This window comes from Phalacrocorax carbo, chromosome 1, assembly GCF_963921805.1.
Source record: "Phalacrocorax carbo chromosome 1, bPhaCar2.1, whole genome shotgun sequence".
Lineage (NCBI taxonomy): Eukaryota > Metazoa > Chordata > Aves > Suliformes > Phalacrocoracidae > Phalacrocorax > Phalacrocorax carbo.
The window spans coordinates 44,821,950-44,847,666 of record NC_087513.1 but is presented as its reverse complement, the minus strand read 5'-3'; the positions used below and the strand labels follow the sequence as shown (position 1 = coordinate 44,847,666).

General features: G+C 43.4%; 1 protein-coding gene across 2 annotated transcripts in view; it reads left to right on the top strand.

Moving 5' to 3' along the window:
- The first annotated feature begins 17,059 nt into the window (after nt 1-17,059).
- The window catches only part of LIN7A (lin-7 homolog A, crumbs cell polarity complex component), a 48,978-nt gene continuing 40,320 nt past the window's right edge, over nt 17,060-25,717 (top strand). For both annotated transcript variants that reach the window (XM_064450198.1, XM_064450207.1), the window contains exon 1: nt 17,060-17,570. In XM_064450198.1, coding sequence (XP_064306268.1) covers nt 17,246-17,570 — 325 coding nt within the window. In that variant the 5' untranslated portion in view covers nt 17,060-17,245. The remainder of the gene's footprint in view (nt 17,571-25,717) is intronic.

Below are 25,717 nucleotides of genomic sequence, written 5' to 3'. Positions count from 1 at the left end.
TACAGAGATTTTATATAACATGTTGCTTTACTTTTAAAAATTAAATATTTTGGTAATTAAATAGTTCAACAAGTCATTCATCTGAAATACCCAAGATTAAAACCACCAAAATCATTATCACAACCACTTGTTTTGAGGAAATAATGTATATAGGACCAATAAGGAGGTGACATTTTGCTCCCCATAACAAGAACTGAAAAGAGGGTAGACTAGATATAAGGAAGAAATTTTTTACATTGAGGGTGGTGAAGCACTGGAACAGGCTGCCCAGAGAGGTGGTAGATGCCCCATCCCTGGAGACATTCAAGGTCAGGCTGGACGGGGCTCTGAGCAACTTGATCTAGTTGAAGATGTCCCTGCTCACTGCAGGGGGGTTGGACTGGATGACCTCTAAAGGTCCCTTCCAACCCAAACTATTCTGTGATTCTATAACTTAAAAGGACCTATACTCAATGAATCAGAAAATGTAAAGCTACCAAACTTCTATTTTCAGAATGGACAATAAAAGGAAAAGTGATAATTTTGATCCTAAAAGTAAGTCATATTGAAAGCTGAGGAAAAGTTAGCAAGCAATAAAAATGAAATATGTTATTAATTTAAATAAATATATATTTATGGAAAATTACATTTTAAAGAGAATCAGAACCAATAACCGATTCCAGTCTTTTGTACTTTGCTTTACCACTTGAGAAAGAACACATTAACCTGCACAACCACAGCCAATGTACCATTGAACTTCTAGTTTAAACCACATGCAAGATCCACATTACATTATGAAATAATACCCAATACACTGTGCAAGAGATCCAGTTATTTTAGAACAGCTGTGATCTTTGTTATAAAACACTTCAACACACGGGAGCAAGTTTACAAATGACAGATTAAATGGGATTTAAAACCATGGAGGAATTGGGTACCCATACAGTCCTGTAACATACAGAGCAAGCTGTCTCTATCCAGACAGTCCTCCCCACATCCTAAACTGGATTTTTCACCTGTCTTTGGCTTGACACCCAATGTGGTAGATATTCTCAAAACACACATCCAGAACTGGGCCTGGGAAAGCAAGAGGTTGACCCACACCTGAACTGAGATCCCTCTTGGGTCTCAAACATGTTCTGAGCAACCAGGCAGCACCAGCACACATATAGTCACGGTCAGGATAACTAGCAGAGGCTTGGGCACCTGAAAGGTTCAAAGGACCTGGGATTGTAAGCATTTCGTGATGCCTAAACACCTCTTTTACCTTCCTGGAGTAGCATATGATTTCCTTGTGGATCTGTCCTCAACTTCTGGGAGCAGATCTGCAGCCTTGTAGTCCATGAAGTATGGGATTCCACCTGTTGTAGACCACAGGTCATCATGCTAAGCTACCGACACAGACCTCAGGTCTTGTGAGACTTTGGTCTTCTCCTGGCCTGTCTGGAGCTATGTTTTAGTTTGTTTAGCTGTAACAGCAGTTATTGAACAACTAAGTGACTACTATTCTTTTAAGTTTTGGTAAGATTTCATAGAATCATAGAATCATTTAGGTTGGAAAAAACCCTTAATATTATCAAGTCCAACCATTAACCTAACACCACCAAGTCCACCACTAAACCATGTCCCTAAGCACCACGTCTACATGTCTTTTAAATACCTCCAGGGATGGTGACTCAACGACTCCCTGGGCAGCCTGTTCCAATGCCTGACAACCCTTTCAGTGAAGAAATTTTTCCTCATATCCAATCTAAACCTCCCCTGGCGCAACAATTGTACAATTGTGTGGTGAAATACTCTCACATATTTCTCATAATTTTCTGTAACTAATACATTATAATAACAAATACTGTAGGGGGTGAACTAGTTTTTATACTAAAGTAATGTATTATGGAGGAATACAAGCATGAGATTACAGCAGGGCCCTTGGAAGTGTGGACACAGGATGATACTGGAGGTCCCAGAGCTATATACAACTCATCAGCAGTCAACTACTGGTTATAAAAGTTATGCAGCCTTGGGACCTGTGCAAAACCAGCATTAGGCTTAACAAAAGTTATGCATATCCAGTATATGTAAACCACAACATGAATAAACCCAGATATATTGCCACATTGTAGATTAATGAAGAAAAAGCAAGGTGTAGTGTGTGTTAGCCAACACATGAAAATGAGCACAGGAGTGAGGAGAAAGAAGCCATCAACATCAGCATCATACTCATCCTACGAAAAGACCTGGGATGCTGATACCTTGCTGATTAGACTGTTATGGCTTCAACTAGATTACAATAAATTCTTCTTGGCTTTGACTATGAGGTCCTCCCTTTTTCCCATAACAAGATTTTGAGTGTAACAAGTTGGTGGGGCTTCAAGCACTTATTCTGTAACTCAGATGCAACAGATTGGGAACAGATTGAGACAGCTTGAGATTGCAAAGAGGTGAATGACTGGAAGAGAGATAAATGGCTTCAATGCACCATCACAGATTAAAAGGAAGAAAAGTATAGCTGCCATTTTCAAAACTAAGAGAAATAACTTTTATTACTTATATAAATAAATTTTAAAGATAGATATATATAGATATAAGCCTATATTAAGGGGGAAGACATTGTTATACAGTGTGCCAAAGTAACAAGTACCCTTTTTTCCAAGATCTGGAGAAGAGAAAAACATCAAGCCTAATAACAACATTCAAAAATATGTTATAATTGATGAAGGGGTCTGTAAGAAAGAAAGAGGTGATAATATAATTCATGTCATTTTGCTGACAGTCAGCCTCACAGCCTGCTCTGCCAATCACCAAGAATAGCAGCAGTCACCCAGCAAGGAGAACTGATTACAGGCAGTGAAAGGTAAGGACAAAGAGTTTGTTCTTTTGCTGGGATTCCTGGCCTCTCAAATCCTGAATATTTATGTTAACTTATCACTGCAGTTCACATACTTCGAATGCAATGCATAAATTATTCTGTGTGATACTGAAAAATAAATGGCATTTTCTTTGTATCTAGCTATTCTGACACAATAAGGTAAATTATCGTTAAATAACTGATGTCTTTGTTACTGTATTTTCTAACCCTGTGAATGATTAGTGAGAGCAGGGTCTTAAATTTTGAGTTATGATGAATCTCTCTTGCCTGTGGAAAACAGATCAGAGCATGAAAGAACACCCACCAATTCAGGTAGCTGCTGTCACAAGCTGCTTGTAAAATGACATCATCCAGTGCTAAGAGGCTACAAAAATGAAATATGCTTTAAAGGTGCATATGCCCAATCAGTTTGCTATTGCCTGAGATTATGAACATGTGTGTGTTTCTAATAGAAACTCCAGAGATAATTAGAGAAAGCTCCACAAGCATCTCCTTGCAATTTTTGCTGTAACAGGTCACAAGATACTTCTCTTTTTTCCTCTGGGAGACTTCAGAAATTACTCACATCCTTTCAGAATGAACACCTGAATTCAGAGTGATCCCTTAGTTTCCAAAGCTCTCATCCGTGCAGTTTCTTAAGTCTTTGTTCAATTTTTCCCCAACCAGTCCCACATTTTTGGAACCTCGTCAGACTGCTGACAGGATGAAATACATAGCACTTCACATAGGCATTCCTTGCATCCTATAAGCTATGTGAAGACAGCAGTATAATTCAACTTTCTTGATACATCCCAAAGTCTGACAGTCTCAAATGTTACAGCAGTTGTCTAAAGCTGAAGCTCCGCTGTGTTCGGAGAGAAGTAAAATAAGAAGAAATAGTTAGAAAGAACTTGCTTCCTTTCAAACATCCTCCACTATTGATGATTTCTCCTGTCATATTTTAAGCCTGTCTGCACCCAAAAAATCCTTTTGGATTCATTCAGTGTTTCTTGATCCCCAAATATCCAGCAGAAAAAAAAAAAAAGTATGAGTAATCAGAAGGTTGTAATCAAGTGTGATTTATCATTGACACAGTGATGCCAACAGTCAAGATAACCATAACTCATCCCTGCAACCCAGACAGAAACAAAGGCCCAAACTAAGCAAAATTCATCTCGGTACAGCTGCCTCTTTCCTTTGCTAGTGATGTGCTGGAGCCCTCTGCAGCAACTCTTTCCTGTAACTAGATAATCATGGCATTCATTGGACTGCTGAATGACCAAGGGTGGATCCTTACAGGAAGCCCTGGGATAGTGAAGAGTCATGCTAGATCCAAATATTGCCAGAAAACTCCAAGCAGCTTGAATGTGACCTCTAGGCCTAACGCTGACCAGTCCAAAGCAGAAAGCTGATGTTTATAATTTCTGAAATCTCTTGCCATCTGCTCTCTAAAGCTTTGCAATATTTATATTTTGCACATGTCTAAGCAACAAAGCCAGTTTTGTAGCTGACTCATAATCCCACTCCCTGAAATTATTTCATTATATCAGGAAAGTAGTCTAAATAAAAATGGGGGTGCGAACCCTTTCCCTTTTAAATTGTTACATCTAACATCTGGAGTGTGCCCGTCTTTGTTTATGCTGTTCTATATGACTGTAACCAAGTCCCTAATGAATATAATTTAATGCCTGCAGTGTACTGATAGTGCACTGGTAGAAATATTTAAATTCCCAGTTTTGAGATAATTGAAGCTTGGCTTAAACAGGCTCCACAACATTCATTTTGGGCTGAACAAAACAATAATTTTTCTCTTTTTTTTGATTCTTTAGTGATGCAAAGCTAAAACGCCTTCCAGTGCCAGCTACATTTTGTTTTGGGGTTAGTGAAAAATGAAGTAATGCCTTTAAAATGCCTAACAGCTGGTGATGGAAACCTCATCCGGGAGATTCTCAACACCTGCAGTTCTGCTTTGCTCTAGAGTATTGACCATCTCTGCATTGAAATATTTACCAACCCATTGATGGGCAAAACACACCTTTGCTCTGCCTAGTCTCTTTTCTTCAGTTCTTCTTCTGTCCTTGTGGATGCCAATAATCTAATCCATTACTGATAACATCAACCCTATAAACTAATGAATGCAACTGATAGATTGTGTCTCAAATAGTACTTGCTATGCTCAGCATAAAGGCTAACTGTTCTTCTTCGCTTGTCCACAATGCTGTTTTGTTTAGCTAGCCTGTAGAATAATGCCTGTTGTATTTTCTGTAGCTACACTCCATGTAATTTGTATTTGCATGGGGGAAATGGAGGAGTGGCTTTGAATAATGCAAGTTCAAAAGCCCAAGAGTTCTCCACGGAAGCATTCTCCTACTCGACTTTCCAGGGAATTAGCACAGCTCAGTGTCTTACAGCACTGGATCCTAAAATATCCTTCACGCCTCACTGCAATTCATTTGTTGAGTATACATGTACACAGAGACTCAGTTCCTGCATGTATCACTGAAAGCGGTTTTAGACTTCATTTCTCAGGGGTTGAATGCCATAGAAACACAGTTAAAAAGCATTTTCTGCACTTATTATTAACAAAGTCCCTTAGCAGGCCAGTCTCACAGCACAAAATCCACTTAAATACTCTATTGAATACACTATAGTAGATTTATGGATGTAAATAGCCTTTAGCTTTTATCAGAAATACCAACACAGGCATTGAGAACGGTAGCGTTGGGACGTCTAGGTATATCAAACATGGTATTTTAACAGAAGTGGGGGGAGCAAGGAATAATGGCATGACTATCAAAGAACTGGGGGGGAATCAAACTCTCAGAGTCTGTCTCCAGAGAGACAGTCTTGTTGCATAAAGTCATCAGACCTGACAGAGCTAGGCAAGGGGTATTTACTGTGACACAAAAACAGATTAAAATTTGACTTCTTTATATGAAAGCATTTGTTATTAAGCTCACTTGTTGTTGCCAGACCTTTTGAACCATAGCCACTTTCCAACCTGCAAAATGTTTCAAGCTTTAACACATATCTGTTTTATCAAGTGGTGTATCAAATGCCCAGATCAGCTGTAGACCATCCTTCTCCTCAGCCCAGAAACATGGTTCAGCAGAAAGAGAAGGAGATAGCTAATAGCCCTTTTCCTTCCTGGTGGGAAACCCCATCCAAGGGGAAGGTCAGTCAACACATGAATTTTGAGCAGCATGGTCTCAGGAAGTGAAAAGGTGTCATCTCATAGACCAAAGGGGATATCACTGTTTTTGGGATCCTCAGCCAGGACCAGCTCAGGAGCCTCTGTGATCTGTGACACAACAATTTAGCTTGCTTCATTACCCCTGCAGGCTTTCTCAAATTGTTTAGGGACATTCTCCTTTAATTTTAGGATGTTCTTAATGAGAACCAAAAGCAAGAGGTCCCACCACAGCTCAGCTCTGCCCCCTTGTGCATACAGCCTTATGGTATGACCGTATACTGACTACCATGTTACGCTCTATCAAGCCACTTCCTTCAACACAAAGCTTGCTCACAGCTGAAAGAGAAAAAGAATGTTCCAGCCCTCAGCGTTGCAACAGTATTCAGTTTTACAGCACTAGCAGAACAACCGCCACAGAAGTTGAAGGGGCCAGTGCAGGTCCAAGTGGCCAGGAACGCTTCCAGGGCCTGCGGGTTGGTGATGAGGTCCCACACCTTCACCCCCTACTACATGAAGGAAGGATCTACCCTGCCAGCAGGCAGCATTTTGTCATATAACAGAGACAGGGGCTGTCAGAGCCCCTTCAGGACTGCTGTCTCTCACTGCATGGCAGTGTTGCCCGCAAGCAGGGACCACTTGCCTTTGATGTGCCCGTGGTTTCAGGAAGGCAGCCACAGGGCAGGGATGTGTGCTGTGCTCTTTATTTTGTTGTCCAAGTTCGTTACGCCTGAAACCAGCTCTGCTTCTACATTATCAGCCTGGAAGATGAGCAGTGTGTTGTGGGAAAAGCTTCTCCTTCAACAGCTACACAGAGTGAAAATGTAAAGCACACATAATTGATGGGGGATGGTGTTGGAAGGTCTGGATATAGAGGGGAAAATCCTTCCAGCTCCACACCTTATGGTTCTAATCCCACACCAGCAGATGAATCTGAATCAAGATCCTGAAATCCCCTGCTCTTCTGAAATTGTTATCTGTTCATAATAACAGTCCTGTTCTCTTGGAAAGACCCTGGAGTACAGCCAGGTTCAGCAGTTCCAAAGACAGTTCTGAAATCCCTCACAAGCTAGGAAAATAGACACAGCTTTTCTTTTGCATGGATACAAAGAATCCACAGGTATCTCTGGAGGGAAAAGAGAAAACAGACTTTAAACCCCTCACTGGCCCATCTGTGAGATAAAGAGTTTCCCTTCTTGCTGCCAGAGAACTCAATCTCAAAATAGTCTGTTCAGTCTCGCTTCAGGAGGAGAAAAAAAAAAAGAATAAACTGCAAAACTGAGACCTTTTGCAGGCAGAGAGCAAAAGAAAAAATGACAAGTCTAGCAAATTCCCATCCCACATCTTGCTGATAGCAGTGCCCTTCTCTTGCTGTAGTTTCTGGGCTGTCCAGTGTTCTGACACCCGGTTCTCCCCATCTGAAATCCACTGACATTGCCCTAGTGATGCATAACAAAGTCAAACCCTGTGAATGCAGGTTTCACACACAGCACTGGAGAGTGCAACACAGAGATGTTCAACCCTATGAAGTAATCCTGGGTACAGCAAAGCTCATTTAGTTCAGTCTTAGTAAATGACAGATGTTGTACAGGTCTCATGCTCCATTCTGGTTAGTAACTCAGAACGGTAGGGAAGGTCCAGGGGCATTCCCCAGCTGGAATGGCCAAATGGGATCTGGAGACAGGAGGTGGAGCTGCTGGACCCAAATTTATTCTGATCACCCAGACTTATCAAGTTCTTTCCCCTCTCCTAGCACATGTAGTAACAGTATTAGGCTGGTCCAGGTGTCTTGTAGCTGCATGTCATTGTGTATGGGGCCTCATCCTGCCACATTTCCAGCCGTGCACCTCCAGAACTCACTGGCAGATAGCAGATGAGGTCAATGGGTGTACCGAGTGGAGAAGAACCTGGACAGGGAAACTAAATGTATTCTACTGATGCAGATGAGTGAAAGGGAAGTGTAACTGCAGGAGGGGTGCTGGACAAGAGCTAGATATGTGTCGTGGTTTAGCCCCAGTCAGCAGCCAAGCACCAGGCAGCCACTCACTCACTTCCCCCTGATGGGATGGGGGAGGGAATCAGAAGAGTAAAACTGAGAAAACTCATGGCTTGAGATAAAGACAGTTTAACAGGTAAAGCAAAAGCCGCACACACAAGCAAAGCTAAACAAGGAATCCATTCACTACTTCCCATCAGCAGGCAGGTGTTCAGCCATCTCCAGAAAAGCAGGGGTCCATGACAAGTAATGGTAACTCGGGAAGACAAAATGCCATCACTCCAAACATCTCCCCCTTCCTTCTCCTTCCGCCAGCTTTATATGCTGAGCATGACAACATACGGTATGGAATATCCCTTTGGTCAGTTGGAGTCAGCTCCCCCGCCTGTGTCCCCTCCCAACTTCTTGTGTACCTGGCAGATCATGGGGAACTGAAAAAGTCCTTGACTAGTGTAAGCACTACTTAGCAACAACTAAAACATCTCCACATTATCAACACTGTTTTTAGCACAAATCCAAAACATAGCCCCATACTAGCTACTATGAAGAAAATTAACTCTATCCCAGCTGAAACCAGGACAATATGAAAGGCTTGCTCTCAGGGTATGAATTTTTCCTGGTAAAGAAAAGGTGACAATAAAGATCAGCAGCATTTCTGCTTTTCCTCAGATTAATCCTTTCAAGAATTGTGAGGATTCTGTCCCCTACCATATAACCAGTGCTGTTCCTTTGCTGATTTTATTAGCTAATTTTATTAGCTTCATGGCTGGACCAGCAGAAGTAGACTCAGCTATCTTTGCACAATGTAATATGTAATCGACCACTTAGGGCAGATCTTCACCACATCTAGGGCAATTCAGTACATGAAGTGAATATCCTGGCCAGGATAAAGGTACAGGAGGTCACTGTATGAAAAAGGAAGAAAAAAAAAAAAGTATCACTTATGTCAAAGGACAAAATTAAATCAGAAAAAATAAGCAGAGGAGAATCAAGCCAGGACATGATTTCTCTCTGATAATTTCTCTCCCCCACCCTGCCACCTCAGTCTCTGGAAAAGCTGAAGGCCTTGGTTAGGGATACTCTTACTTTCCTGTGCTACTTCAGGGGACAGACCACAGGGCAAAGCTAAGTTGGTGCCTATGCCCACGCTTGGGTCCAATACAATTCCCCAGCTCACATAACACTCACCAACTCAGGAGTGACTGCCTTGTCTCCTATACCTCAATATAGGCAGTGTCAGGAATCTAGAGTTTCACAGTAGATCACAGCAGAAGGTCATTACTGGAATGATGCTAAAGAGGCCTGTGAATCACTGCCAGACTGAGCATGTTCCTGGGAGAGACACTGTGCAGCCTGGGATGCCCTCACATGAGTTATCATCAGGAACAAGCTGGCAACTGTCCCATGGTCACTATGCTTGGAGCCACCGCCTCCAAGGGCTGCTCGCAGGGCACAATTAACTATACGTCCATGAGGGGAATTTGCTTGACTAGGCAAAGAGATGCAACGAAAGGTGGCTTCTTGTGCCAATGCAGGGAGATGGTACCATCAAACAGAGCTTCAATATGAAGCACTTAGAGGCTCATTGCAGCCACTGACTAGGTGAGATATTTCCGACGGTCGCTGCAGCGACAAAGACAGACCTGGAGAAAAACTGGAGGCTGATTGTTTGGTGTTAGCTGCTGATGTAACGGGAGTGCTGCTACAGTGGGCCTTGTTCAACATCAGTGGCTGTGAAGAAAGTAGGGCAGAAGATCCCTATGACCTGGTGTTAATCCCAGCAGTACTATTTCTCTAAATAGTTTTTCTTTAAAAAGTTAGGTATAAACTGTTGACAGTGCTGCAGCCCTTAGAGTGGAAAAAAATGAGATTTTGTTCTCTGGCCTGGAACGGAACATGAGTCAACTTGAAGGCAAATTTGATGGCTTTGAATGTGAATGAAGAGCAAATTTACCAGAATGGTGTCATCTGAGGGCTCTGAGCAGATGGACAACAGCATGTGTTGGAGAATAGTTAGTATAGTGCCAAGAGGAAATGTTCCTCTGAATATTAAAAATAAGTTACCCAAAAATCTGTACATTTCAGGCTTCCCTGAAGGCCTTCCATGAGGAAAATATTGTATATGTCACCTAATTAGATTCTGAACTGACTCAGGCACATGTTCTCACATTAGTTAACTGCACTGAAGCAAGTAAGTTTGCCATGAGATCAAAGATAGAGTATGCCCAGATGTTTGCAGGACTGGTCTTGCAGATTCTCCAGCTCAGGAACTAAGACTTCAAATTGCCTCTAGAGAAACAAGTTTAATAAAATACTGGGACTACACACAGTTGCATCAGCATCTGTACGCAACTAAAACCCACGTATGACCTGAAGCTGGTTTTGCCTCTGGGATGCACAAGGAAACAGAATGACTTGGCAAGTGAGCGTGACTGCATTGCAGTGACCAGATGTGATTTAACTGTTCACAATGTCACACAGATCAGCTCTGAAGCAATGTTGACTGGGGATGTGAAGATGACCATTAAACTGCTTCTTAGACCAAGACAACTTATTCCTATTTCCCCTTGGCTCTCTTTCCTTCTAAAGACAAAGTATTATTCTCAACAACAATCAGCAGTAGCCCTGATATTCTGGTCCCCAGCAGCACTTAAATACTGTCATCTCTTATGAGCATGTCACTAGAAAAGCAGAGGAAAGCTTCAGTACAATCATTATATGTCTTCTGAAAGCTAAAATAAATTAATCTTTTCCTTTTTTTAATAAAAAGCAGGACGGAAACAGAAATACTGCTGTTTCATTTTAGCCACAATGCTTTTTCTCTAAGTTGTCAGGTTTTTATTCTTCACTGGTTTGTTGGTGCTTTTGAATCCTCAGACTGACAAACCTGGTTGTCTGTGTAGCTTAATAAGGTAATTGGTGATTTCAGATAATACTTAACTTAAAACTCATATGTCTATAAATGCATCAGGTTTGCAAGCAGCTTGCTTTTCTTCACTTTCCAGCTAAAATCTGAAAATGCACTCTAGATCCCAAAAGGGCTTTTTAATCATATTTTAATTTTTTTGGCTCAAAAAGGTACTTACAGAGTATACTAAAATCAGAGTTAATTGCAGTAACTCCTTGCAATCAAGATCCCACCCATTTTCAGATGCATATCACAATCTCACATGAAAATTAACACAGGACTAACAGTTTCAGGAAATACAAGGCCAATAGCCAGTATTATCTGTTGCACTGTTCATACTACCAAACTAATTATCTGTGGCAATTTTATGGAATTGTACTTTGTCCTTGTCTTTTTTTTCCCTACACCTACACACTTGACTACGCACCTCCTTGTAACTACCACTATTAGTTCAGCATTGATAATTCTAAAAAGCTTTAAAATTATATGTTCTGCTGTTTTAACTTCCTTTAAAGGTATCTATTCCACGACTACACATTCTTTCTCTGTCATCATTCCGTACAGGGATGTTTTGATGGAAACAATGAGAAACCCAGTGAAGCACAATCAATAAACATGGACAAGTCTACTTCCTTTTTTTTTCATTCATAGTGTTCTTGTTAAGAAATTACATGGATCCAAAAATTCTATCCAAAATGTATATTAATAGACTGGACAAAGAAAGTGGGTAGATAATTCATTATGCTGGTCTATGACAAGAGCAAATCAATGGTTTTGTTCAGTTGTTCAAATAACTAAAAACACTGTGTGAATTCAAGCATTTTGGGTAAGTCAAGACTACAGGTACAGTGCTTGCAGATGAAGCCTAAACCGTCATTAAACTAGCTAACTGAAGATATCTGTGGCCTTACAGAGGATAACTTACACTCTTCTCAAAGGTCCTCAGTACTGACAAACTTTAAGTTGAGATCCAATCCTTAGAACAGTCAAAATAAGTAACTCAGGGTAACAAAGGGAAATAGATTCAAGTTTCAGATTTCAAGGGTGTCAAAAGGTGATCATGGATTGAAGGTCTGGTTTGTAACTGCTTTTTAAACTGCCTCCCTGCCTAAAAGAAAGGGTGGATCCTGCCTACCAAAGCACAGCCCACTTCCCCGAACAGCAAACATAAGCCTACCAGCAACAGGTTTGCTTTTCGTAGCTTTTGCAGTAGTTATTTTTAAAAAGACTACATAGACTTCCAGGCTTCTGTAGACTATAGGCAGAAACTTACTGGACTGCGTAGACCCTCCACCAGAATGTCAACGTATCCCAAGGCGAATTTCAGCAAAGCTTGATCCGGTTCTCCCGGTTGTTAACTGCAGTTGCATCTTTAGCAAAACCAGAAAAAAAAAGAAAGTATTTTTAAAGGCCAAATTGGTTTCAGTGTTTCGCAAAACAGTAATTGCACTATCTACAAAAAGTAATCCATTACACAATATTAGAATGTAAAATGAGTCTCGTAGGAAAGAATGGTCCTGCAGTACAGAGTAGTACAGCAGAAAAATACTGAACTATACACAGCTATGCACCCATAGTAGGAATTTCCCGCTCACCTGAAATATTCTTTGAGACAGCATGGCTCTCCTGGGACAAAATGAACTGTACTTGTGAGTAATGCATATAGTTCTGAGAAAACACTAAATCACATTTCTTATGGGTAACTGATGCAGTTCTTTGCCCAATAAACAAACTGCTGTTAAACCATTAGATTTCTCAAATGGCAAGTTCTGCCATGGAAACTGCATGGAAATAACCAATGGATTTTAAAAATGGAAGGATTCTTTCCCCCGTAGATGCAAAATGCCACTCCAAAAGCACATCTGAATGATGACAAAAATCCTCAGTCTTCTGAGAATTCACAGCCCATATTACAACACTGCTGCAATCTCTGCTTTTAGTTGTGCTGAAGCGCAAGGCACAAGTGAAGCGCAAAAAAAAAAGAAAAGGCTGAATGCAAGGAGTGATCTAGGGCCTGGAAGTTCTCTGTACCTGGAACCTTCTCTGAAATATCCTGGAGTTTCATGCAATGTGCAAACATAACTAAACTATGTTTAATGGGAGAATGACTGATAGAGCTGATCACCCTGCAAACGGAGTGTGTGGCATTCCCAAGAGCCATCAAGTCGATACAAGAACTGTGCAATAACACATTGCCTTTAACAAAAAGGGGCATAAACAAGATATAATCATAATAATATAATAAAAATTATCTATTTTGTAGCCTCAGGGTGAAATAAAGCAGGTGTCCAATAAGCCTTCCAGTGTAAAGCTGGATGTGAAAATTCCTGCAGGAAACTGAAATCTCACAGGAAACATAGGTAGGAACCCAAATGTAAGTACCCAAGGTGAAATTTAGCCCTGACAAGACATTTAGTCCAATGACTATCATCCAGAATATGGCTAAAAGGCAGAAAACATTGCTGTGCAATCCAAACACAGATTTAGCTGTGCCACTGGGGTATGGCCTCTTGCCACACACCTCTGTAGCCACAACAAACAGGGCTTCAACCTCCAGTATGGGTGGCTCTGGTGCTGAAGCGAATAGCTGCATTTACCACAGTATTCCAGTCACGGGGCAGCATCATAATTAGTTATCCCATGCAAAGCTTAAGATGAGGGGACGTGCTACTCTGGCAGCCAACGAGTGCATTCAGAGTGGTGCTGGGTTTTCCCACACTGCATCGCGCTGTGCTGTGTCGAAATAATTCTCTGGCCCTGGTAGCACCAATTCTTGAGGGAAGCCAAAGGGTCATAAAAGTCACAAGAGTAATAGATCACAATCATTATCTCATCTAACCTCCTGAATAGCTCAGCCATTCTGTTTTTCTTTGGAAGTTAGATCAAAGCAAGCCTTTTAGAAAGACCTCTGATTTTTATTAAGATTTCAAGCAACAGTGAGTAATTGGTCCCTATGTTATCCGTATTGCTAGAATAGTAGATCTTACTCAAGGTTGAATTTGTTAAACTTCTAGTCACGGATCAGCTTATGTCATAAGACTGTAAAGACTATAAATCCCTCCACTATTACGCCTCTTCCATATACATGGACCTACACATGGTGATTCAGTTCCTTCTCACCCCCTTCTATGATAAGCTTTGACTGAGGTCCTTAAACATCACGTCAAAGCTGATTTTCCACCTTGAAAGGCAAACACCAGATCTGGACACAGTATTCCGGTCATATGTTTTATGGATGCAAAGTATGCAAGAAATATAATTTCCCTAGGTGTATTTGCCATTCTTTGTTTATATATTCAAGACTTGCATTAGCCCTTTTGGCAACATTGCACCAAGAACTCATACTGCACCTGCTACCTAAGTACACCCCTTCCCAAAACAAGCTCCAGACCTGAAAGCAACCATTGCACTCTTCGTCACTTGCTTGCAGCAGCATTAAAACACATTATTTTTAAAACATAACAATTTAATCCAGGTATTCAGATAATTCTTACCAACAATTTGGAACAGTTTATTACAGAACCATAGAAGAATTGGTTGAAAAGGACCTGAAAGACATCTAGTCCAACCTCTTGCTCAAAGCTGGGCTAACTTCACAGCAAGAGCAGGTTGCCAAGGTCCTTGTCCCCAGTCAGGTTTGAAAATCTTGAAGGATGGAGATTTCACAGCCTCTCCGGACAACATCTTTCAAGGTTTGCCCACTTCCATGGTGATTTTTTTTTATAACCTGTGCTATCTAAAAGCATAGCCACTGAAGCCTTTATATCTACATTTTAGATCTTTGAACAAAATACTCAATTTTGTTTAAAAACTTAGCCAGAAAAATTCTACAGGCATCTTATTAGCAACAGCCTTGTTCACTGGCACCTGACTACCGACTACATGGTAGAGATGTGTCAGTAAAGCAGTTTCCAGCCCATACAATATAAAATATGCTACTTCAGTCTAGTTTCATTGGTTCAGTAAACAAACATGTTTTATTGAATTAAAAGCTCCAATACAGCCCAAGGAATCAAGAAGACTGAGAATCTGACCAGTTGCTTCTGTTTAAAAAGATCCACTTTCCAAGACGGCAGGCTGGCTGGCACTTATCCTTTTTGACTGCTAACTTTCCCTTTTAGAGTCACCTATTTCTCCTGGGAGCTGGCAAACCAAGAGCTACTGCACGGCTCCCTGCCTCATTCCACCCCCTTTCTCCAGTTGCTGAATTCAGCTGGACAACCTCTGCAATTTTCCCAGTTCAGCTGCTTTAAGTATTCCTCAGCCAAGTCTTTAATGTTCTTGAGCATTAACTATGCAGCTATGCTGATTAGGAAAGGATTAATTTCAGCAAATGCTGCTGTTCATCTTCCTTGAGTGCAGCTAATACTCCCGTTCAAGTCTCTCATCCAAGTGTCAATTAGCCCCTGCGACAGAGGACACAAAATCTGACCAGCAGTAGATAAAAAAGGATAAACCCAGAATAAACTCATTGCTTTCCACAGGCACCCTTCTCAAGCCCAAACATTGATTTTTCTAAAGTTATAGGTTTCTAAAAAGTTATATATTTGGCATTAACACTACATATTTATTGATAGAAAAGTTACTGTTATAACTGTATTTTGCTTCAAAATGTCTGTTCACAAGATGGGAGTTTAAAAAAGGGTTATGAAGTCTTATATGGAAAACAACTTGGTTGGCTAAGTAACTTGGCACCTTGCTTTTAATATTATTTAAACACACATTTATATCTGCAATATATTTTTTCAAGTGCCATAACAGTTTGAGAGTTGTCACATTAGGTTGTGAGAGCTCCAAACGTGTACTTCTTCTCTGTTCGGGACTATGAATCCAATATACAGTGATGTGACTACATAAGAGGAGCTGTTACACTTTACGTCAATCCAGCTGCTATGCAAATACATAAAATCTGCATTATAAAAAAAAATCCTTATGTTAATTTTGATTTTGAAAACTGACTGCTTGCCAGGAACTGATTTCTCGACTTTGATTATTTTAGCGAATTGAAACATTTTCTTGCCAGGATACCCAAATGGGCTACTGTTTATTTTCTGTTAATTAGAGAAATTTGTGCTGAATTCAGTTTATCAGAAGAAGTGGGTGGTTCATATATATTATTTAAACTTCTCTAATTTTAAAATGGCCGAATGTATTTTTAATCTGCTCTCAAAACACTTAATGGCAAAATTTCCACAGCTTCCCTAATTATCTATACTAGTGCTTAAATACCCTTGCAAGCTTGTATTGATGTGCAGCCTTGAACCGCTGTACTTTCAAGTCCCCTGTGGTTTGTCAGATCCCGGTGGGTAAGGAGAAGAGCGCTACCTTCCCCTTTGGAATGACAGTCCGCCCTGTCCCAGTGCTCCCTGGGCAAGCACAAGACCACAGGTACTACACATGGCAATAGTTAAAGAGGACGCCATTCTTTGCTTGGTCATTCCTCTTCACAGTTGCCCACTGTAGGGAAGGCAGAAGAAACCCTGTGGGACTCCGCCACACTGCCACACCATTCTTGGATGACAGCTGACCAGGTTCCTTTGACTTCATGTAGACGAGCAGCAGACGACCAGAGGGCTGCCAGCAAACCTCGCGGAGCTCCAGTGTGAAACTCCACCTTCACGGATGGTCTCCTGTGAAGGCCTCCAAGCTCACAAAGCTGCAGCTGATCTGCAAGAGGCGGCCGCCAGACGTCGGTGAGCAGCCTCCCGCCCCGTGGGTGTGAGGGCTCAGCCCCACGCTGCGGAGGCGCGTTGGGTGTGCTTTGCGAGAGGAGGTCGGGTTTCCTGGCCGGGCCGCACCTGGCAGTTCGGACAGAGGCGATGCCCGGCCTGATGGCGAGGCCAGCAGTTCGGTCCGTCTATAAGGCCCGCCACGGGACACTCGTCCCCCCGGCCGGGGCCCTGCACAGGGACCAGGTATCTCCCCTCACGGCCTCCCCCGCGGATTTCCGTCCCCCGCGGCCCGTCCTGGGAGCCGTGCCCCACACAGACACACCGCGTCCCCTTGCCGCTGTCCAGGCCCCAGCCCCGGGAGGGGGCGGCCCGCCCCGCCCCGTCCCGCCCCGCCGCCCCCGGCCCAGGCGAGGCCGGGCTGCCGGGTCCGGCCCCCTCCCCGCCCCGCGGCGCTGCGCAGCTCCCCGCCCTCAACCCTCTCCCTCTCTCCGCCGACCGCTGCGGCATCCCCGGGGCGGTGGGACCGGCGGCGACCCGTCCCTCACCCCCGGCACGGCACGGCACGGCACGGCCCCCGCGGGTCCCGGGACCCGGCCCCGAGGCGACTGCGGTGCGGCTGGGGCCTCCCGCCAGGCCCGGCCTCGGCAGCGCAGCGATGCCGGCAGCCCGCGCCGGGCCGCGCCGGGCCGCCCTGCGCCCGCACCACCGCGGCGCCCCGTCCATGGCGAGCCGCCCTCCCCTGGGCGCCCTCTCCGCCCCGCTCGCCTCCTCCTCCTCTTCCTCCTCCTCCTTCTCCTCCTCCTCCTCCTCCTCCTCCTCCCACGGAGCCACCCTCCTCCTCCGCCCCCTCTCCTTGCCAGCCTCCTCCCCGCCCTTCCCCGCACTCCACGCCGGTGCCGGAGCCGCCCGTCACTCGGACTCCAGCCCCGCCGCAGACATGGCGACACTGACAGCGGTCCAGCCGCTCACGCTGGACAGAGGTAAGCGCGGCTGCCGCCGCCGCCGCCCCGGCCGCCCCAGCTCCCCGCGCCCTGCCCGGGGCCGCCGCGGCGGAGCGCCGGCTCTTCCCCCGCAGCCCCGGCGTGGCGGGCGGCGGGAAGCGCCTCCCGGAGGGGCTCAGGTGGGAGGCGGGAGAAGGGCTGAGACGGAGGAAATAAAACTTTGTCCGGGCGGCGGGGCGGGGGCAGGGCTGGCACCGCTGGCGGGAGGCGGCTCCGCGGCCGGCGTCCCGCTCCGCACCGCGCCGCTCCGCCGGGCGCGGGGGCCGCTTCTCGGGGCCGCTCCGCCGCCCCCGCCCGGCCGGGTTCCCCCGCGGGCGCCCGCCCACGCCGCGGGGCTCCGGGGGCCCCCACGCCGCCGCCCCCGCGGGTGGGAAGCTCCGTGGCGGGGGGCAGCGAGTCGGGAGCCGGCATCTCCCGCGGAGGCAGTTTGTTGGCGAAATGCGGCGTTTTGGGGGGCGGGGGGCGTGTGTGTGTGCGTGTGCGGGGAAGGGGCCGGGTACCGCAACTCCTGTTCGCTGGCCTTAATGATGTTACCCTACAAAAGAGGGCGTCTGGTTGTTCCTGTGGACAGCTGCTGGGTCTGGGTGAGGGAGAGCGGTTGGTGTGTTTGCTAGCCTGGAGACTGTCAGTGACCTTAGCGAGCCGATGTAAGAGGGTGCTGAAATCTTGAAGTTAGGTTAAAATTCTGCTTTTGCCTCCACGCTGTCAAAATTGGACATCTCCCTCGCGGTGCATTTGTGCCCCTAACAGGGCTCCGCAGAAACGTTATTAGGTTTCTGTGGGCTGCAGAAGAGAGTAACTTACCGTTCTGATTTGTTTCGCTCATTCGCCTCCATCGGTTAGAGAGGTCCAACGGCCCCAGTACAGCATCCTGAATTGCCGAGTATCCTTCTTCCTAACTTGCATCCAGAGGCTCTGAGAGGCTCCCAGCTCGTATATATCTTATGCTCTTGAAAGCATGATTGAGGCCAGAGCCTTGGTTTTTTAAGTGTTTTTTTTTTTTTTCTAGAGGATTAAGATGGGCTTTCGAGGCAGGATAGCAAGCTTCTTGCTGTAAATCCAACGCAAGAGAAATGTGATGAACTCAGATTCAGAACGATAAAGGAGAGGTAGGCACCTTTTCTGGAAGCCAGCTGAGAGCAAAACAGCCCACAAAGTACTCTAAATACAGTTTGCTGGATGGCTTAAATTCCAGCATTAGTAGAAAAGGAGATTCTAAAGTTATTTTTACTGAAATAACAAAGTGCAAGCATGCACTTTAAATTAAACTGCTCAGAAATCCACTGTGTAATCTACAGTTTCACCCTAATACTGTTTTCAGTAAGCAGGACAAATCTATTTCCTGGCAAAGGGTTGAACAGATGGCAATCCATTAGCAAACCTGGCTTTTCAAATGAAAGTATTACTATTTCGGAATTACACATTCCCTTTCTTTACTAAAACTAAGCTTTAAAAAATCCATAATACACAAAAATGCAAATTAGTCCCAATTTAAATATAAGCATCTGTTGTCTGTGTCCAGGATATGCCTAACCATTTGGCAGCGGTGCCAACATTACAGTCTCCCTGGTTGTAAGCCAGGGCTGATATTAGTGTGAGGGAGATACATCACAGAATGATAGGATGTGACATGCAAAAGGAAAATACAGACAAGAAGAAATAGATTTAAATGCCGCACCTGGCCTGCAGATGGCCATTTCGTCAGAGGGATACACTTCGTCACCTATAACATGTTGCTGCTACGTCAGCTGAAGAGGGTGGGCTGAAGCAACCCCAGAAGCAACTAGACCAAGCCCAGTGCTTCCAGATATTTCCTCTGTAGTCTTTCTTTCACAACCATGGAAGGAGGAAAGTGCTATACAGTGAAATTTTCCAGATTTCTGTTGCTTTTATTAAAGCAGACGCAGCTATGTTTACTGTCACTATGCTTTGCACAGCTCTGCGGTGATCCAGGCGCAGCCCCGGAAAGTCTTGTACACTCATATCCACTTTGCCATGTCCCAGGGAGAGCTCAGCGCAGCAAGACAATAGCAAGCATTTCAGGAGAGGTGGCATTAATAACCTTGCATTGCTGAGGGAACTGCTTCTTGATCTCTGGCCAGGAAGTGTTCTGCATTTCCCCATGCTAAGAGTTGCCAAAACAATAAAACATCGTATAGACGCATACATCAGAAATCTGAATTATGCTCTGACATGGTCTCCTCCTGGACAAAACATATACACTGTGTTCTAGTACAGAGATGGGAGCTTTCTTAAAGCATGACGTAGATGGAATTCAAAACCTGTATGGTAAAATGAATTACCATTGAAAGGTGAAGGGCATGTTGTGTGTGAATGATTGAAAGCCAATTACATTCTGGAAGATTACTTCAGTCCAAAGCACAGGAATTAATTTCCTTAATTCCTGTCATCATGTGCCATTCTACCTGCACAAATGTGAGCAAGTTCCATTAGGGCTCTTTAATATGTGGAACAAGTTCACAAAATAATGGAAATTTTAATCACTTACAATTTAATCTCAAAGGCTTTTGCCTGACCTTTGCGTGGTGCTCTGCTGGGAGGAGGGGAGGGAATCAGCAACTGTTTCAGGGAGGAAATGTAAAGCAGTGGAGCTATGTGTGGGTACCGCTTAGGGAGCTTAAGGAGGGTGGCCCCAGCGTTTGGGAGCTTTGGGAGTGGGAAAAGCCTGCCGGCCAGGCATCTTCCAACAGCCAAGTAAGCCTTCTCTATAAAAAAAGCGCACCCTTCCTATCTTTACTGCAATTGTCATATGTCCTGAATCAATAGCACCCCATCAGTAATCCCCGGTGTCCATGAGAGCTAACTGGGGGAAGTTTTTAGACCAACTCAAAGATTAAACCCTGAAGGTATGGGGAACTATACGTTGTTCCAGGTTGAGATGGAAACTTACAGTGCTGCCTTTGACAAGCAAAAAAAATAAGATTGGGATTCTTTTTACTTTTTTTGTTTTATGTTCAAGGTTAGGGATGTTTAAGTACTTTCCCAGCTTGATTTGCCTCCATTAAAAAAAATCCAAAGTGGTCACTCCAAACCAAAAGGGAAATGTATAAAAACACCTATACAATTATTTTTTCCTTCTTCCAGAGGTACGTCTTTACTAACAACTTGGTTGGAACAGATTTTGGTTACAGACAGCTCTGGTTGCAGTTAGTTGGCATTTTCCGGCAGTATTTATTTCTATTGGCATACCACTCGTCACATCTTGCATGTTGCCCCTCTCTACATGGGGACGGGCAGTGCTGCCTTTGCATCTCCTCTCGATGTCCTTTGTCACTGAGGACATTGGTGCTGCCTCAGCCTACCCCATCACCAGCAGTTGCTGCCTTCCCCTTTACTATCCAGAGCCCCATGCCTCCCTTGCATGCTGTTGTCTGTAGCCTTGCTCTTCTCAAAGCCTCTGCAGTTGACCCCATTGCTCTGTGCATCTCCGTAACCCTTATCCATTTTCCCTGTTCAGCAACCCAATTTCCTCCTCTAATCCTGTGTTGTTCTGCTGTCCCATGACCATCGGCATCTCACCAGCTTGACGTTGTCTCAAATGCTGCATGCACATCCAGCAGCAGTGTTCTGCTTTTCTCCAAGTGCGTTGTCATCTCTCCCAGCCAGCTTAGCCTCCTCACAGTTCTCCAAGGACCTCCTGTGAGTTCCTGTGTGCTGCAGGTACACATTGCGAGCAACGAGAAATTAAAGGAAGCTTGCTGTGGATGGGATCACTCAAAGGGTGCGTTAGCACAGTCTGATGGAAGCATTTTCTGCAAGTAACGCTGCATACCCAGAAATATGTTGGGAGGGAATAGATTCCTGTGCTTCCCTTGGCACTCATTTTAGGAGTGGTCATATAGAGGCCTGCAAATTGAAGCAGACATCTTTCTAGCTATGCATAATAGATGTTTCACTCTTATCTGAACTTCTTTATTTTGCTAAATGTCTGGCAAGTTTTTCATAAAGCTCATCTTATAATTTTACTTATGTTCTTCCCTCCAAGATGAAAATCTGCTCTGAAAGAAAACTGTGTATATCTGCTCAGATTGCTGCAAAACCTCAGTCCCTGCCCCTCTCTGCATAGGACGATGAAAGTGGAAGCTTTAAAAGGGCACTTTTCAAAAGTTCTTCTTGTCTCTCAAGATGATATACAATTAGCCTGTGCAAAGACCATCACATGATTAAGAGCAAGGGAATATCTTTTTCATGTGGAGGGGGGCTTTCAACTGTCTTCTGTTAATAATCCATGTCCTATTACATTTTTCCTTATATAGTTACTATTCATGTTGGTGATGGTTTTACTCCTTCATGTGACTGAGGATAAAAGAAGAAATTTGAATAGACTGAATATACAGTGCTGATATTTTAATCCCTGTGAAGTTTCATAACAAGGTCATAGCTATTGGCTATTGACAACTAAATTTCTCTTGCTTTCAAATATATCCTTGGAAACTAGAGAGACTTCTTGTTGTTGAACTGTAACACATAACTGAGCTCTCTTGGTTTTTTATGAATTGCAACAAATACTTTGTGGAGTGGATGTCCCAAAACTTCGTGAAAATCCTTCATAAAGCACAACGTTCTGTGCCGATAAATAACAATACAAATGGGCTTGGAATCGCCATTGGCTGTTAGAGGTGGCAGGCAAACTCCATCAGATGTAGTATTGGATGATGCCTGACCTTTAATATACAGTGTCATTTGCTAGAGTACTCATCCTTCCTTCTTCCTCTCCTCTTCTTGCCATTTTTCTTCTCATTACATTCTCATAGCCTACATAAATGGGGATTTTTCCCAGTCTGTGCCCATATATATGTATGTATATAACGGAAATTGTGCTGAACATAAGTTGCAATAAACTGTGCATGTATTAGTATAATATAGATTATCTTGGGAGAAATATGTAACGTACTCATCAGGAAGAGAAAATCAGATTCATAGTGTGAAATACAGTCCTTGACAAAGGTGCGGCATAAGGCCAGATCTCTCTCGCAAGGGGTGAAGCCCTGTGGAGCAGTGCTAAGCGATGTGCTGCTCCCCGCCTGGCTCCCTGTCTGTCACGGGGATGTCTTCTCTTGCTCTGCAGCATAGCGTGCTAAAATTGAAAAATAATTCTGCAAGTGCCACATGCTTTAAGTCTAACATTTCTCTGTTTGGTATGCCAACTAAGGACATATAACTAACCAAATTCGGTCCTCTAGGGGAAGGAAAAAAAAAAGGCCTGTTTGTAGGAACAGAAAAAAAGGGATACTTCTGGTCACAGACTGAAATGTTTGGGGTGTTTTTTACATTCGTGTCAACAATTTTTTTTTTTCTAAATGTATTTTTATGAAGAAGTGGATTAAGGTAAACAGACTGAGCTGCTGATTTTTGGGTGATGATGGGATGTTCTGTGAGGAACTGTGCAGTTGAAGTGCAGTTCAGCCATGCCTCCTGCAGCACTGGAACTGGAGCAAGAGCAAGAGCCTACTCAAATGTCATCTCTGGTTTTCATGAGCAGTGTAGAAATACATGGTTTGAAAAGTTAAATGCACATATCCAGCTTAAATGTCTTTGGCAGTCCAGGCCTGACCTAAAGAGGGGCTGGGGCAGATGATGGCACAGGAGCTCTGTGCCACGCTGGACATGCCTGAGGTGGGCTGGGTGCCCATGGGAGCACACCTCTTTGGCCATTCTTGTCCTCCCAGAGAGGGCCCTGTCCTCTGGACCAGAGTGACTCATGGTGATGTGGAAATTAAGTTTTGTTAGGGCACAGCAGGTGGAAATGAATGAAAATTCATATTGTCTTCAGTGTCCAGCAGATGCTGCAAGACCCTGGCACTGCCAGTCATCAGACAGCTAGACATGTGTGAATGTCTCCTATAAAACCCGTGGCATCTTTTCACATGAAGTCACCTTTATGGAGTGTAGAGTGGAATATCTTAAATTTCCAGTCATGTTTCCTTCAGAAACATGCAACTGATAATAAGGCATATCTCGGGAAATGTTTGTGAGGCACTCGAGAGAGCAACCAGACTTACGGTTAGCCGATGCCTGTGCAGAGGCCTTGTGTTCCTCCTGCTCTGTCAGGCTGAAAATATTCTTTAGACATGGCATCAGTGAAGTAATCATTTTAGTCTATCTGAACTTATCCTGTGTAGAGCAAAGCGGTAAGCTGAGCTCACCTCTGTGTGTCCTGCTTCTGATCCTTCAAAGAGGACCTGCTCCTGCAGCTGGGTGAAGTGGATGGAGGCTTTGACAAGCCCCTGTGCAGGTGCGGGATTCACCATTTGCAACAAGTTGCAGGAGTGTTAATGACTAGAAAACACAAGGAATGCTATTTTTGTATATAGTAAATGTATACTTTCTATCTACAGATAATGTTGAAAAAGAAGGATTTGTTTTATAAATAACATCCCTATGCTGGATCCTACAAACTAGTTTCACACTGATGTCTGAGAGACATTTGTGTAACTACAGGAAAAAAAAGGATTAACCTCTTAATGTTGTTGTAAGCAAGCAATTTGCTTTATTCCATCCTATCACTTGAGTTGGACCCCTCTGATGATGTTATCAGACAGAAACTTTTTTTTGAAATGTGACAAATTACCGAAGTCATCAGCTTTGCACAGGGGCAAATTTCTCCTTTGAGTTCCCTGTTTCAGGGCACGTACATGCACATCTCTCCTTGACATAGATGACACTCATGCAAGTGCAGAAAGATATAAATGCAAGCTTTTGGCTGACCTCTGTTATTCAGATAGAAAATAATGTTCTTGTAGGTAATGCAATAAAATTCAAAGTATGAATTATGTAAAACTATTGATTTTAGTTACTCATTAGAAGCACAAATTATGTGAAGTGGAGGATTTAAGAGGAAACCAAGCAAAGGCAAGTAGGTAGTGTTTTGAGAAGCATGTAACTGTAAATTTGTAAGTCTGCCTTCGATCACGCACAGTTAATTTGTCTCACATGATGCATTTTTTACATTCTAAAAATAATACTAATGTGCTGTAAACTGTACATGTGTGTATAAATCCAGGCATTTTCAAAATTAATCTCAGTCAGCTTAATCTTCTTTTGAGATATTTGCTGGAGAGTCGGCCTCTGAATGAGAAACATTCAACTGTTAATTCTCTATTCAGATGAGAAGATTTGATTCAGAAATACACATTTACATACTAACAATGTTTTCCCAAGTATTTAAACCGCAAGCACAGATCTTAGATAGGTTAAGTACAGAGGGAGGTATACGTATGTATTTGAGAACGTGTTTCACCAGGGTCCTAAACAGAGTGGTTAAATAAACCCCAAATTTCCCAAATGTAATTCCACTAAGTTACCAGGAAATGAATACAGCTTCTCATAATTAGTTGTTACTTTAGTGCTACTTATAATTGCAAAAAAGAGAGAAAAAATTTTTATTAGAAAACTGTGTTTCCAGAAGAGATTGAAGGAGGATTATTCTTTATTATTTAAAAGATAGAACAATGAAGTATCCATGAATACATAGGGCATCAAAGCATTGTTTTTAATTGTTTCTGTATAAACATGGATAATTGTGTGAGGAAGAGTGTTGCCCAAAATAGGTTCTTAATTTATTTCTTCTAAACCAAAATTACATTTTTACTGGTTCTTTTCAATAGAAGCCCTTGTTTAATCACTAATCCTTCACATCCACTAACTCTTTAATTTTCTTTTTCAACCATGTTTTCTGAAAAGGAGTAGATCTCCTAGACCTTAAGGTATCAATCCCTCTACAATCAGTTAAGCACTGGGGAAGAATGCACTTGAAATAGATTAGGTGGATGACCGTGGCCATCAGCAGCAATCTTAGCCCTCAGAAATTTATTTACCATCATCTCTTCACTTTTCAATAGATTTGGCAGCAGTGTTCTTGTCAAATGCTGTTTACTGAATCGGCACAGGAGCAAAAGGATAATATAGCTGTTCACTGTTATACAGAGCCAGACCAGAGAAACTCGAAGAGGGTATGATGGCTTTAAAATGTATGAAGCAGTCTTTGGAAAAAGAGGTGGTTGTATGTCTGATCCCTGCTGTAGCCAGATAGTCTTGTAACCCAGTAGTGACAGCTCCGGAGTTGCTAATAATTTATACAGCACATTTTGCTTTGCAACCATGTC